General features: G+C 39.0%; 1 protein-coding gene across 3 annotated transcripts in view; it reads right to left on the bottom strand.

Annotated features, from left to right (window-relative positions):
• Positions 1 to 15,426, bottom strand: part of P4HA1 (prolyl 4-hydroxylase subunit alpha 1) — a 112,299-nt gene that overhangs the window by 78,860 nt on the left and 18,013 nt on the right. For all 3 annotated transcript variants that reach the window (XM_073596548.1, XM_073596549.1, XM_073596547.1), the window contains exon 2: positions 3,598 to 3,692. In XM_073596548.1, coding sequence (XP_073452649.1) covers positions 3,598 to 3,685 — 88 coding nt within the window. In that variant the 5' untranslated portion in view covers positions 3,686 to 3,692. The remainder of the gene's footprint in view (positions 1 to 3,597; positions 3,693 to 15,426) is intronic.

Below are 15,426 nucleotides of genomic sequence, written 5' to 3'. Positions count from 1 at the left end.
ATGCAGAGATCCAAAGGGCAGCTGGGAAAGGTTAACCACAGCCTGAAATGGGTCCATCCAGGAGCATGGCTTGCCGAGGGTTAGGTTAAGGGTATAATGAAATAAGGTCAACTTGGGTCATGGAACCTTTGTGTATTTGTTTTGTTTCTGCTCATCGGAGCGCTAAGCTGTGAAGGGGGCGGAGAGGCAGTCTCAGTCCAGGCACCTGGTGGATCCAGACTTCCATTGTCGGGATAACGCGGTGCCTGGACTGAGATGGATGGATGGATGGATGGATGGATGGATGGATAGATAGATAGATAGATATAGATACATCTGGCCAGCTGCTCCCCCCAGCAATAGAAGCAGAATACTTTCCTTTCTAGCAGGCTGCAAGTGAAATCAAGCAGTCTACATGAGCTCTGGGTGCCACTGCTATCAGATACCTCCAGGTGTTTTGCATAGCAATTCCAGCTGACCATTGCGGTTCCAGAGTGGGGGCAGTTGGGACACATTATCTGACACACACCAAAGTGATGGAGAGCAAAGTTCTCATTTGCTGCCTGCCAGAGAAGAATGTATTTAGCGTCTCAAATAGCAGGGAGGTAGCTGGCTGTATATATAAACCCTTAGTTATAAAGACGTAACAGGGTTGCTTTAAACAGGTTTTAACATTTTAATCAGATTACGTAGACAATATATTCATTTGCTTCCCCAGTGAACCATATATTTTCCTAGTGTGTGTGTGTGCAGTTTAATGGGCAGCTCACACTAGGAATCGCACAGGAACGTGCTGCTGTTCAGCGCAGTGCGATCTGAGCCCATTCAATTTTGAATGGGCTCAAAAATCAAGCTGCACCATAAAGTAATGCATACATGAATATCGGAAACTTACTGCAACTGAATGTGATCCTGTGCAGGCAAAAGAACTGCTTTTGTGGTGTCATTAACTTAACATTGACGCCTGCTGCAGAGCGTTTTGAACATGGTGCAAGAAACGCAGGTTTCCCGCAATGCATTTTGGTGTGAATGGGGCGTAACAATATATGTTGTTCTCCTTCATGCCAGCAGTCATTGTTATATGGGTAAAGTCTCATAATGTTACTGGCATTCCATATGCTAAATAATACAAATGAAAACACTAGGCAATGTTTACACTAAAGATTACTAGTTCCTGGATACGCGACAGGCTGTAAAGAGTACACTCAGTACAAAGTTACCATTATTGCAGACAAATATTTAAATTGTATCAACATTCCAATGACATTTGCAACTGTAATACTTTATTTTATGCTCTATTTGTAAAACTAAACAGGCTGCTTCATGCATAAGGATTAAAAAAGGACTTAGGCCAATTGTTTTATGACACTACAATCCAAAAGATGATTTATGGTGGCCTGATGAACCACCATGTATAAAAAACAAAAAAACAAAAAAAAAAAAACACCACACTATGGGGGTCCATATAGTTTTCCTGAATACTTCCTTCAGGAAAGCAGGAAAATACTGCTATATAACCACTGGGTGGAGCTGGGGATCATAGGAAACACATTATGATAATGATTTGTGTCAGCTGATTGAGGCATTATCACAGCAATTTTTTCATATGCAGAACCCTTTGCTTGCATGAAGAAGGTTAAAAGTAACAGAACATTGAAAACTTCCCAAACGCAGAACTGGGGACTGGCAGAATTTGGTCCTTTTAAAGTGGTTGTAAACCCATTACAACCACTTTAACCTATAGGTAAGCCTAGATTAAGGCTTACCTGTAGGTGTAAGAAATATCTCCCAAACCTAAAAGGTTTAGGAGATATTTGCAGAAATAGCAGCACCCATGTCTACGTAGACATCGAGTGCAGGCGCACTGAGTGTGCCGTTTCTAACGGCGATCATGCCGTTAGTGGCGGCACCAGCGTGCATGCGCGGGAGTGACATCATCGCTGCTCAGGCCAGTCACAGCGCCAGAGCAGCGATACGCGGAAGACATGCCGAGACAACATGTCAGCGATGGAGGGGGTGAAGGAGGGTCGCTTCGATCTCAGGTAAGTAATTCATAATGAGCTAGTATGCTATGCATACTAGCTCATTATGCCTTTGTCCTGCAGGGTGTTTTTTTTTTTTTTTTTTAAAGAGGGTTTACTTCCTCTTTAAATAAAGCTGTACTGTCAAATGTCCCTGTGGGTCACTAAAGACAATTTCATATTATAAAAGGGTTTCAAAAACTTCCCAGGTGGTGTCAGAGCAGCATAAGGGTTCTTCCACATGGCCTTATCCACCAGGCGGACTCTGCTTGCTTAGTGGGGGATCAATCTGCTGATCCCTGCTGAGCAGGCGGATGACAGATCCGTCTCCGCTTACTGTGCAGAGACAGACCTGTCAGAGTCCCGCTCTCCTCTATGGGGAGATCAGATGATCTGTCTGGATTTCATGGACAGGGTCGGAGCAGACAGCAGCAGGTGTCAGTGAACATCTCACAGCTGACATCCGCTGCTCCATAGGAGTGAATGGAGGCTCCAATCATGTCCACCTGAAAAACTGACAGGCGGACCGTATCGGAAAGCCTGTGTGAAAGAGCCCTATTAGAATATATGGACTGTTAACTAAATGAGGGAGATGATTAACACATAGGGAGACCAATTATTTGCAGCTTTGAGAGTGAACCTGATCAGCTTTGCCTTACTTGACCTTTTACTTAGTTACTAAAGTAATCTTCAACAGGAAAAATGTTAAAAGTTTTATGCTTCAGTATGGTGCCATGTTTACATACAACCTTGGCATAATGGGAATCATGTTAGGCCTCTTGCACACTGCAGCTTGAAAAAGCTCAGACCAGTTTTTTTTTTTTTTACTGAGCTAAAATACAGCCCATTAATTGTAATGTGCCTATGCACACAGGCAAGTGAACAAGCGCTGTGCATTTGTCAGAAAAAAAATATATATAAAAGAAGAAGCTGCATTTTTGGTCAGTAATTTACACCTCATGCGTGCAAATGCACGCAAAGACGCACAAATGTCCATTTGCATATTCTGCAGAATGAGAACACGAGAATAAATTTGCGTGAAAGGAAAAACACAAAGAAAAAAAAAAATTATAATAAACAACCCACCTGAAAATACAACTGAAAAAATAGATGCTCAAACAAGAGTATCATGTGCAAGAGGCCTAATAGTGTTGATTTCTAAACACTGGAAGAAAGACAAACACTTATACAACATCCAATCAAATCCTTCTAATCTGAATAGATGGGGTAAATATATAGCCCAAATTAAAATATGTATAAACTAACAGAATCCCAAGCATATTGTATCAAACAAATGCTGTTCTTTATTCTTTTAGATTTTTTTTTTTTTTTTTTTAATCTCAGTTCTGCTGATCACCAGCATCCTATTTGCATCCCCAAGCACTTGCTCCAGTGACAGCTCTACGTCATTGATCTAACTAGGCTTCCTAATGATGACAAACCATGGAGCACAATCAACATTTCTGTGTTTGCTTTTAATCCCCACCAGAACCACGTAGAATAGCGAGATCCGAGAGCAGTTGGAAAAACAGGGACAGAGCATTGTTAATTAGATGACGGTTGCTGAGTTTAGAAAAAGATAAAAATGTCATCTTACCAATTGAAGTGAAGAAGTCCGCATGTCCTTGGCATATAGGAAACAGCAACAAGATGGGCAAGTAATGGAAAACCTTCATCTCTTTCATTGTGAACCTATAGAAAATACAATACATTTAGAGTTGCAGCTTTGAATATTAGAGAGCAAACCCGTTTCTCCACAAGCAGTGAAATAAGCTATAGTGCAGTGCAAGGCCCCACATGGCCAGATGAGATTACAGCATTTTTCTCTGTCTGGCAAGGTAGCTCTTATCACAACCCCTACACAAACAGACATCATCAACTATGACAGCAGCTGTCAGTGAACAATAACATGTTCCCTGAGGGTGGCCAAGGCCCGTATACTTAACCAACTGCAATTAGAAACCACAAATATATACCAACAAGTGGTGACAGCTTTATTCATGGATATCAATGATGCCTGACCATGACTCTAAAGTAAACCTAAAGCAGAAATATGCATATGTAATTCAGTAGGGCCAAATCAACTAATCGATTATGAAATTAATCGATTACTAGGCCAGTAACATAATGGGGTTAAAAAAAAAAAAAAAAACCTTAATAGTACAAAGAGCAAATTGCTACTGTAAGGGGTTAATTATTTTACTGTGGAACAGTGAAAGTAATATTTACAGTAGTGATTATTTGCTCTTTTTTGTACTATAAAGGGGCCAATTTTAGTTTTTTTAAACCCATTAGGTTACTGGCCGATTAATCGATTATGAAAATAGTAATCGATTAATTTCATAAATCGGCCAGTAACATACTGGGGAAAAAAACCCCAAAAAACTAAAATGAGCCCTTTATAGTACAAAAAGAGCAAATAGTCGCTACTGTAAATATTACTTTCACTGTTCCACAGTAATATAATTACCCCTTACAGTAACAATTTGCTCTTTTTGTACTATAAAGGGTTAATTTTAGTTTTTTTAACCCCATTATTTTACTAAACGTCTTAGGCCTGGTTCACATCCATGTGTTTTTTAGTGCATTTTGCAGAAATACACTACAGTTCATTCAATATGGTTTCCTATGGGACATGTTCACATCTATGCTTTTTATTTCAGCCACTGCGTATTTGGAAAGTGTCAAGGATTTTTTTTTCAACAAAAACGGTGCTTTTTTTGGTTCAATATACTTTAATAGAGAAGCTGCAGAAAAGCATATAGTGTGTTTTTGCAGTGATTTGCGTTTTTTTTTTGTTTTTTTTTATCTTCCCAACAACAAATTAGCCAAAAAAAAAAAAACGCAAATTGCAGCAAAATCACGTTTGCAAAAATCAAACACGGGTGGCGAAAAGCACTGCAGAAACAGATCAAAAGCAAACTGCAGAGGTGTGTACCGAGCCTTATGCTGGCCACACGGATTAATTTTCAGACGAGAATATTCAGACGAAAAATCTCTGTACATTCACTGAATGAAAGAATGTTTGAAAATTTCACTTGCTTTTAACATTCTGTTTTTAAAATGAATGTAAATTCCTTTGACCAAGAAGTTTTCTATTTCTAAATTTACCCATCACTGTGGTTGAAAAAAAAAAAAAAAAAAACATCTATTTGACCCCACTAATGATTAGAAAATCGAATGAACGTTCTTGAAATTTTTTTTTTTTTTTTTTTTTTGAAGGAAGACATTGTTTTTGTATGGCCAGCATATAATAATACAGTTCTGTTTGAAAATCTGCAAAAAACTGTCTAACTTTTTTTTCCCCTTTAAAATATAAAAAAAAATTGATCCGAGTCTGATGATATTTACCAGATTCAACCTCTAATAGTATATAAAGCATATCTCTTCTGTCTGTTATTCTCAGAGTGGATTAGTGATTTTGCTCCCTAACCATATAGTTGGTTATTTATATTTACAACTGCATAGAGATATTTAAGAATAAATTGTCTTTTTTTTTTTTTTTTTTTTTTTTAAAAACACTTTACATATTAACTAAATTATACATCACACTTTTTTTTTAAGGTTATTTACCAATTAATCGAATCAATATTCGACAAACGAATCGATTATGAAAATAATCGTTAGTTGCAGTCCTATAATTCAGCATTTTCATCAAATGGCAGGCATCCCCAGGCACCAGCAGTCCAGGTCTTTATGGGGTTGACTTACTACAACTGGGAAGTGACATTACTCCAGTCTGATGTCCAGGTATTGCAGATAAGGGACACACACAATGGGGTTAATTTACTAAAATTGGAGAGCGCAAAATCTGGTGCATAGAAACCAATCAGCTTTCAGGTTTTTTTTTTTTGTCAAAGCTTAAGACCCCTTTCACGCTGGGGCGGTTTGCAGGCGGTATTGCGCTAAAAATACCGCCTGCAAACCGCCCCTAAACAGCCTCCGCTGTTTGTTCAGTGTGAAAGCCCGAGGGCTTTCACACTGAAGCGGTGCGCAGGCAGGACGGTGAAAAAAGTCCTGCAAACCGCTTTTTTGGAGCGGTGAAGGAGCGATGTATTCACCGCTCCTGCCCATTGAAATCAATGGGACAGCGTGGCTATAGCCGCGCTGTAAGAGGGATTTTAACCCTTTTTCGGCCGCCAGCGGGGGTTAAAACTGCACCGCTAGCAGCCGAATACCGCTGCAAGAACGACGGTACAGCAGCGCTAAAAATAGCGCTGTTGTACCGCCGACGCCCCCACCACCCCAGTGTGAAAGGGGCCTAAGTGAATTTAGAAGCCGATTGGCTACCATGTACAGCTGCACCAGATTTTGCACTGTCCAGTTTTTGTAAATCAACCCCTGTGTCTGAGCGCCTGGGCATTCCATGACCAAGGCTTCGTTTACATCTATGCAGTTTGCTCTTGATCCATTTCTGCAGAGCTTTTTGTGGTGTGATTTTGATGTATTTTGCTTTTTTTTTTTTTGCCAATATGTTGTTGGGCAAATTAAAAAACACAAATTAGGGTAAAATCAATGCGAAAACACACTACATGCTTTTCTGCAGCTTCTTCGTTGAAGTTTATTGAACAAAAAAAAAAAAAAAAGCAGTTTTGCATTTAAAAAAAGTCCATGTACCTGTTCCAAAAACACAGCGGCTGAAAAAAGCATAGATTTGAACGTGTCCCATAGTAAACCATTTTAAATGAACTGTAGTGCACTTATGCTTTCTTTGGTGCTTTTTGCAGAGGTGTGAACTAGGCCTAAAAGATTTTATGGATCAAGATGTGTATTTTCTCTTGTCCCACCCCTCCTGCCTCCATCGTAGGCCATTAGCCAATATTGAAGATTTGGAGACAGAAGAGGACTGGGCAGAAACTCATCCCAGGAATTGCCTATGCGTCAGATTACCCAGGAATTTTCAATACCAAAAACTGAAGGCATCTGGGATATATCTGCTATAGAATGACAGCACTAGGTTAAAGAAGTACATTCCACATGGGTGACCTGTCAAATGTGGAAAATTACAAGCAGAAGGTGAAATCATTCATAAGCAGAGGTGATCTCTTTGCAAAAAAAAAAAAAAAGAATAAAAAGAAAAAAGAAGAAAGAGAAAAAAAAAAAAAAAAAGACCCCCCTTCTCGTACACCCAATTGGTCCTCAGCAATTGGCAACCATAGGGACCAACATGGGAGGATCAAGAAAATAAACAAAAAGGTCAGGACCAAGCTCAAATTTTTGATAAAATGTCAAGATCCACATAAAACTTTAGCTGTCTATATTTCATTCCTACCAACTATGTTAAAGAAGGTCACGTCTCTGTAGTTTTTCATAATTGGCAGCAAAGATTATATATAAAGTCTGCCAAGCACGGTCTTATACTGTCTGTGTATAAAAAGCCTTCATCAAGGAAGGAGAGAAGAAAAAAAAAAAAAAAAAGGCAGCTAAAATGAACTAGAATACGTTTTGTATTTCTTGATTAAAATGTATACAGGCAAACAGGGTGGATAAAAAAAAAAAAATTAATGATTAACCACTTAAGGACCGAGCCTCTTTCTGAGATTTGTTGTTTACAAAGTTAAAAACAGTTTTTTTTTTGCCAGAAAATTACTTAGAACCCCCAAACATTAAACATTTTCAAACACCCTAGAGAATAAAATGGCGGCCTTAGCAATACTTTGTCACACCGTATTTGCGCAGCGGTCTTACAAGCGCACTTTTTTTGGAAAAAATACACTTTTTTGAATTAAAAAAAAAAAAATAAGACAACAGTAAAGTTAGCCCAATTTTGTTTATATCGTGAAAGATAATGTTACGCCGAGTAAATCGATACCCAACATGTCACGCTTAAAAATTGCGCCCGCTCGTGGAACGGTGACAATCTTTTACCCTTAAAAATCTCCATAGGCGACGTTTAAAAAAATTCTACAGGTTGCATGTTTTAAGTTACAGAGGAGGTCTAGGGCTAGAATTATTGCTCTTGCTCTACCAATCGTAGCGATTCCTCATATGTGTGGTTTGAACACTGTTTTCATATGCGGCGTTAGTCACGTATGTGTTCGCTTCTGCACGCGAGCTCGTCGGGATGGGGAGCGTTTAAATATTCTCTTATTTATTTTACTTTTTTTTTTTTTATACATTTTTACACTGTTTTAAAAAAAAAAAAAAAAAAAATTATAATATGTGTCACTTTTATTCCTATTACAAGGAATGTAAACATCCCTTGTAATAGAAAAAAGCATGACAGGACCTCTTAAATATGAGATCTGGGGTCAAAAAGACCTCAGATTTCATATTTACATTAAAATGCAATTTAAAAAAAAATTCTTTTTTTTTTTTTTTAAATGACAAAGGCCCTTTAAGAGCTATGGGTAGAAGTGACATTTTGACGTCGCTTCCGCCCTGCAGTGATATGGAGACAGGTCTCCAGACGCGGTCGCCTCCGCCGCTGCCGGCAGCTCTGGTAAGTGGCGGAGGGCACCAGATCGCGGCGGGAGGGGGGCCCCCCTTTCCCGCCGCCGATAAAAGTGATCTCTTGCCAAATCTGCCACAGAGACCACTTTTATCTTAAACTGGACCGCACGCTGAAGACGAGGATACCGGAACGACATCCTCCTTCAAAGTACTGACGTATAATGACGGTGGGCGGTACGGAAGTGGTAAAAAAAACAAAAAAAAAAAAAAAAAGAAGATAAATATCTGATTTTTATTAAATTTATTTTAATAAAATGCTCTAGGAGTAAAAATCTATCTAAAAATAGTTTTCTAATTAAGATAGATTCATAATTTTGTTTATTCAGCATGAAATGGAGCTTCGTTATGAAGCATGAGGCTGTATATGCTGCAATATTTACATTTTTTGGTAAACTCATTCAATGAATCCAAGCTCTGCAAGCTGAGATAACATGCACTGCATTGATGCATTCACACAATTTTACAATAACCATGAGATAAACCAAAGTTCAAGAATATTCCTTTATCCCATTGCTTTGCAAATCTATGTACACTACAAACTGTATGATTGAATCGGTTCTGATATCGCTGTTTTACTAACCTGACAGCTTATTATTCCAAATAGGAAACTTTCATTTTGTTTGCAAATATTAAAGAATCTAACTGGCAGCAAGAATAAGTCCTTACATTTAAAAAGCACCTGTCATTTCAGATCCATCATGGCAGCACCTGTTAGCAGGCATCCACTCAGCTGCTGCCACCACGTCCCTCACCTTGTTGTGTCACTGCCACATCACCAGTCGTTCCATTAAAGTGAATGGGACTGTTGGTGAGTCAACAGCGGGTCAGATGAGGAGCAGCTGCGGGACAAAGATGACAGTTGCTCTTTAAAAATTATGATTTAAAATCAACTTGATTTAAACTAAGCTTTTTTACTAGCGATTTATAGCGACTTGATTTAAATCAAATCCAGATGTTAAAGATGGGAACCTGGTTGTTACATAAACATTTCCTTTTTATGGTCTCTCATTTGGAAATACAATAACATTATATAACTAGAAAAGCTACAATTTCTGGGGAAATTGTGAAAAGTGTTCTTGCCTCTACAACTGGAGTGGGCGGAGTAACTGGATGGAGTGGCTTGAGTAACTGTGAAAAGTGTTAAAAAGCTTAATATTTTAAAAAGTATAAATAGTAGTAAAAAAGTTGAAGTCCCATCATTAGCTGAAAGAGCTGAACATTTTTTTCAAAAGTTTTTTTTTTCAAAAATGAATTATTTTTTTTCAAAAATGATTTTTTTTTTTTTTTTTTTTTTAATGAAATTTTTTTTTTCAAAAATAATTTTTTTTTTCAAAAATGATTTTTTTTTTTTCAAAAATGATTTTTTTTTTTTTTCAAAAATAATTTTTTTTTTCATGGGGCGTTCTTAATGTTTTGGCTGATCATGGGGTTGTCAGCTTTTGTCACCACCCACTCTAGTTTTTAACATTTCACCATTCATTCCTATGGGACCAATTTCGCCGCAAAAACGACAATATTTCGTGAACCATTCAGCAAAACGTTCCACAAAATAATTTTTTTTTTCATGGGGCGGTCATAATGTTTTGGCTGATTATGGGGTGGTCATAATGTTTTGGCTGATCATGGGGTTGTCAGCTTTTGTCACCTCCCACTCTAGTTTTGAACATTTCGCCATTCATTCCTATGGGACCAATTTCACCGCAAAAACGACGATATTTCGTGAACCATTTGGCGAAACGTTCCACAAAGTAATAGCACACCAATTAAATGACATTGAACATTTCGCCATTCATTCCTATGGGACCAATTTTGCTGCAAAAACGGCGATATTTCGTGGACCATTCGGCGAAACGTTCCACAAAATAATAGCACACCAATCGGGAACAATCCGCACATTTCGGTATATTACTTGTCTCTGTAGTATAAAAACTGTGGGAGGAGTCTACAAGCATTATCAAGTCTAGCAGATGAAGGTATGACCACATGCATTTGGGGGTCTCAGCATCTTGTGTTTACAACCACTGTTTCCTAGCAACGCTCATGTCCTGTTTATGCTTCACAAATACTGCTCAATACACAATACACAGGACCATGATAGATGTAGTAACTGGGCAGTAATTCAAATGGCCGTGTTTTAAAAACTATAAATCCTACAGCGAAGATCTTTATATTGTGAGAATCACAAGACCCAGACCTAGATTTTGATACATAGTATGTCTCTGAAATATTAAAATTGAAGGCTCGGTCGCAGTTTAGAAATTGCCCTTCAAATTTGAAGGGGCTAGAGTGTAGTTATAATGAATGTCAATAGACGGTGTGAGTTGCAAACAAATGGTCATATTGTGAAAACTATCAGGACTATGGCTTAGCCGTGGACATGTTTAGTGGCAGCAGGGATAGCTGAACGTTTTGATATAAGATTTGTGTAGGTGGGCTTGAAAATGAGGGAGTGGCGGCAGTTTAAAAATCATGTTCTGATTTTTCAGCTTTTGTCACCTCCCACTCTAGTTTCCCCATTCATTCCTATGGGACCAATTTCGCCACAAAAACGACGATATTTCGTGAACCATTCGGCGAAACGTTCCACAAAGTAATAGCACACCATTCGGGAACAATCCGCACGTTTCGGTATATTACTTGTCTATGTAGTGTAAAAATTGTGGGAGGAGTTAGGGTGGTAAATTTGGCTATAATAATAATAATATATATGTGAGATAACAGTAAGTGGTCTTGCTATGCAAGAACACTTAACTAGCTCTTGGCTGGAAATTTTGAATGCTTTAGATATTCGCAGAGTCATTTAGGTTATACTTGAATGAATTAGACACAATTTCTGTAAAAATCCTGCAAATCTATGGAGGAACTGGAATAGCTCTATAACCGGCTCTAGAGATTTTGCAGTTTTGAAACAAAGTGCACCTGTCATTGTCGGACAAATGTTTTAAGAAATAAAGGAATATGGAATTAGGTCTGGGTATACAAAAATATGGCAGATTTTGGATGATGCTGTGCTCTGCTTATTGTGGTATGTAACCAATCCTGCGATGATTATTAGCAACTATTTCATATATGGATTCTGCTATAGCAGGTCTATTCGATTAGGCTGTAGGAGATCAGTTCTTATAGACAAAGAGGTAATACAAAAAGCTCAAAAGAATGTAGGAGGAAGCAAATTCCTCATCTTTAGTGACATCATTATTTCCAACAAAACAGCTACGTATTCATTGCACTTATGATATGGGGATAAAGAACACTAAAGCAGCAGAGGAAGGTCAGGTATGCAAACCCCACTTTGCATAAAAAACTTTGGAGTGATCAGTTATGTTGGGCTTTCCAGTTTATGACTGTGTAAAAGGAGACATACCAAACATGCTGAAAACCGCCCCAGTACTGCATTACTATTGATAAACTAAGAGACCGGAAACAATTGTTCAGTCTGATCACCTTTTCCATCGAGATCAGTTGACCCGATTTTCTAAAACTGACCGCAGGCATGAAATCATCTCCTAATTCAATGAAAACCATGGACCTGAGGACTTCCTAGCTAAGAGCACCTTTAGGCCTCATGCACACGAGACGCTGTTAAACTCGTGTTCAGAGGCATTTGGACACTTTTTTCAACTGCCCCTGAACCCATTCAATGTTATCCTATGTGTCCATGTACACAGTCTAGTTTTTTGGCGTTTTTAGGCAGTTGCGTTTAACCTCGTTCTTCCAGAAGCAAAAAAAATCCACGTTTCAGACGCCAAACGCAGGTAAACGCCGGTACCGCATTTAGCCACGTTTGCGTTTATAAGTGTTTTTAAAGGAACATTTTACAACCCGACTTTGGGGCCCCATATCTGGGGTTCCTAGCACCAAATGGCCCCGAGATATGGGGCCCTAAAGTTGGGTCGCAAAATTTCAAGCACTTTTCTGCAGCAGAGAATTACATTTTCTGACCTGACTTTGAGGCCCCATATCTCGGGGCCACTTGGTGCCAGGAACCCCAAATTTGGATATGTTATAGTGTTAGTCCAACTGTGTTAGCACACCAAATTTGGGGTTCCATGTGGCCCCAAGATATGGGGACCCAAATTCGAGTCACAAAATGTCATTCTCTGCTGCAGAAGTGCTTGACATTTTGCGACCCGACTTTGGGACCCCATATCTCGGGGCCACATGGTGCTAGGAACCCCAAATTTGGATATGTTGTAGTGCTAGTGTTAGCACACCAAATTTGGGGTTCCTAGCACCAAGTGGCCCCGAGATACGATGCCCCAAATTTGGGTCGCAAAATGTCATTCTCTGCTCTGCAGACGCTTCTAGACGCAAACGCGGTAAAACGCAACTAAATGCGGCATGCAAACGCGGCAAGACGGCGTTTCTAAACGCCGGTTTCAGCTTTTAAAAACATGTGTTCAGCAGAGTCTGCACCAGTGTCTCGTGTGCATGAGGCCTTAAACACAAACCACTCAGGCTGGAAATGTAAAAGCTGCAATTAGCTGACACAATAAACAGCTTAAATACATTTTAAATCACTATTCCAGTCTTCAGTGAAAAAAAAAAAAAAAATCACTGTTCCAGGACATCTTTGCAAGCAAGGTCAACTTGAAGTCTGATAGAACTTGTGTGGTGGTAGTCCTAAGGGGTCCAGGGTGGAGCTGAGAGAGCAAGGTAAAAGCCCCAAGAACAACCCAGGATGTCCACCGAAAAAAAAAAAGAGGAGAGGAAAAAAAAGCCCTTAATATTTTTATATACAGACCAACCTATAACTCCAAGAGTGCTGATTTAGATAGTATGAATATGGGAATTACCATTCCGCAAGGTTGCAATAACCCAATAGGGTAGAGCACACAACTTTCTGTGGGCGCAAGTGGAGAATACTGCTGTCTACACAGGATAAAAAAAAAACAAAAAAAAAAAAAAACACCTGGATGCTTTGGGGTTCCCAGTCCTTGGTCCTCAGAGGCAACATCAAGGGGATGATGTACATATTACGGGGGACAGTAAAAAAACCTGTTGGTGGGTCAAATGGTAGAGGCTGCTGTTGAGATGATGAATCAAAGTCATCGTATTTGAGAAGGCAAGTGGCCCCAGAGGTTAGTGAAAGTGATGAAGTTTCACTTGGCAAAAGATACCCAGTCACGTGCAAGGGTGAGGGAAAAACAGCCTTTTGCTTGCACATGATTGGGGAAAATTTACTTGCAAAATGAACAGTCCATTTGCTTTTAGTAAAACCGGGAGCAGGGGAAAACAGCACTCCAGTCAACAGCTGGACACAGATGGGTAGAATTGCAAAATGAAAATTCTTAGAAAAAGAATGTTTTAGTAAAGTTTGTTTTTCTAATCATTAATGGGGTCAAATCGAACCGCAGGATGGACATTTTTTCTGGAACAAATACAGTGGGAACGGAAAGTATTCAGACCCCCTTAAATTTTTCACTCTTTGTTATATTGCAGCCATTTGCTAAAATCATTTAGAGTTCATTTTTTTCCCTCATTAATGTACACACAGCACCCCATATGGACAGAAAAACACAGAATTGACATTTTTGCAGATTTATTAAAAAAGAAAAACTAAAATATCACATGTTCCTAAGTATTCAGACCCTTTGCTGTGACACTCCTATTTAAAACGCAAATATTTAACTGCTGTCCATTTCTTCTGATCATCCTTGAGATGGTTCTACGCCTTCATTTGAATCCAGCTGTGTTTGATTATACTAATTGGACTTGATTAGAAAAGCCACACACCTGTCTATATAAGACCTTACAGCTCACAGTGCATGTCAGAGCAAATGAGAATCATGAGGTCAAAAGGAACTGCCTGAAGAGCTCAGAGACAGAATTGTGGCAAGGCACAGATCTGGCCACGGTTACAAAAAATTTCTGCTGCACTTAAGGTTCCTAAGAGCACAATGGCCTCCATAATCCTTAAATGGAAGACGTTTGGGAAGCCCAGAACCCTTCCTAGAGCTGGCCGTCCGGCCAAACTGAGCTATCGGGGGAGAAGAGCCTTGGTGAGTGTTGCCTTATGGGATTACGTGAAATCTCCATTAATCGCTGTAAAATATTGCAATTAGAAATATATTTCAGTTAGAGGGAAATATATTTAAAATACTGAGTGTTGTGTTGGTGTTATTGTAATTAGTTCAACTTCAAAGGTTGGCCTTTTGTTCTCCCTGATAACATCTTCCCTGGGTAGTAAACAACAGCCTTCTTTGACTCATCCAATCAGGCTGTGCCCAATATACATTTACTAGGTACAGTGACCAATTAGGGAGAATTATATTAGCCACACTACAGAAAGGAGGGGGGGGGATATAATGCTTTGTGACCAAGCTAACTCACTCTTTGGTGTGGGAACAGACAGCAGTCACCATGGGCTGACCTGAAGTTAACAGGTAATATAATATACTTGTATTTTATACTGTACTGTAAATATGAGTGTCGTGGGTAATTTGTAAATACCATGTAAGCCAGGAGACCTACACTGTACATTGTGTTGTAAATACTGTCGGGTGTGTACTTTGTATAGATTATGTAACCCTATTAATAAATGTGTATTGCGGAACGAACTACCTCTTTGTTGTAAGATCTCTCAGATCTAGATATGTATATGTCCATACTACTACAATGATTGAGGTGTATGCACAAAATACAGAACTAGTCAACAAAATGGCGACCGGCGAATGGACAGAAAAATTTGGTGGTCTCTTTCAGCAATATCTCAAGGGGTTGCAATATCTACAAAAGGCACACTTTGAAAGGGTTTTTTCATTTGAATGCTAAAAAAATGAACATTGGGTGCTCTATGTGCTCGATATAGAAATGGGTTATAAGAAATAGCTGTGTTCTACAGTGTGTAATTAATAGGGAGCCTACGAGGAACACATAACTTTTGTTAAAAGCTAAATATAATTAAGAATTGGTACAGAAGAATCCAGATGCATTAGAAGGAGATGAAAAGAGCTGTTGCCCAATGTTTCTA

The sequence above is a fragment of the Aquarana catesbeiana genome, linkage group LG08 (genome assembly GCF_042186555.1).
Source record: "Aquarana catesbeiana isolate 2022-GZ linkage group LG08, ASM4218655v1, whole genome shotgun sequence".
Taxonomy (NCBI): domain Eukaryota; kingdom Metazoa; phylum Chordata; class Amphibia; order Anura; family Ranidae; genus Aquarana; species Aquarana catesbeiana.
The sequence above is the reverse complement of the archived record's forward strand: the minus strand, read 5'-3'. Positions and strand labels throughout refer to the sequence as shown.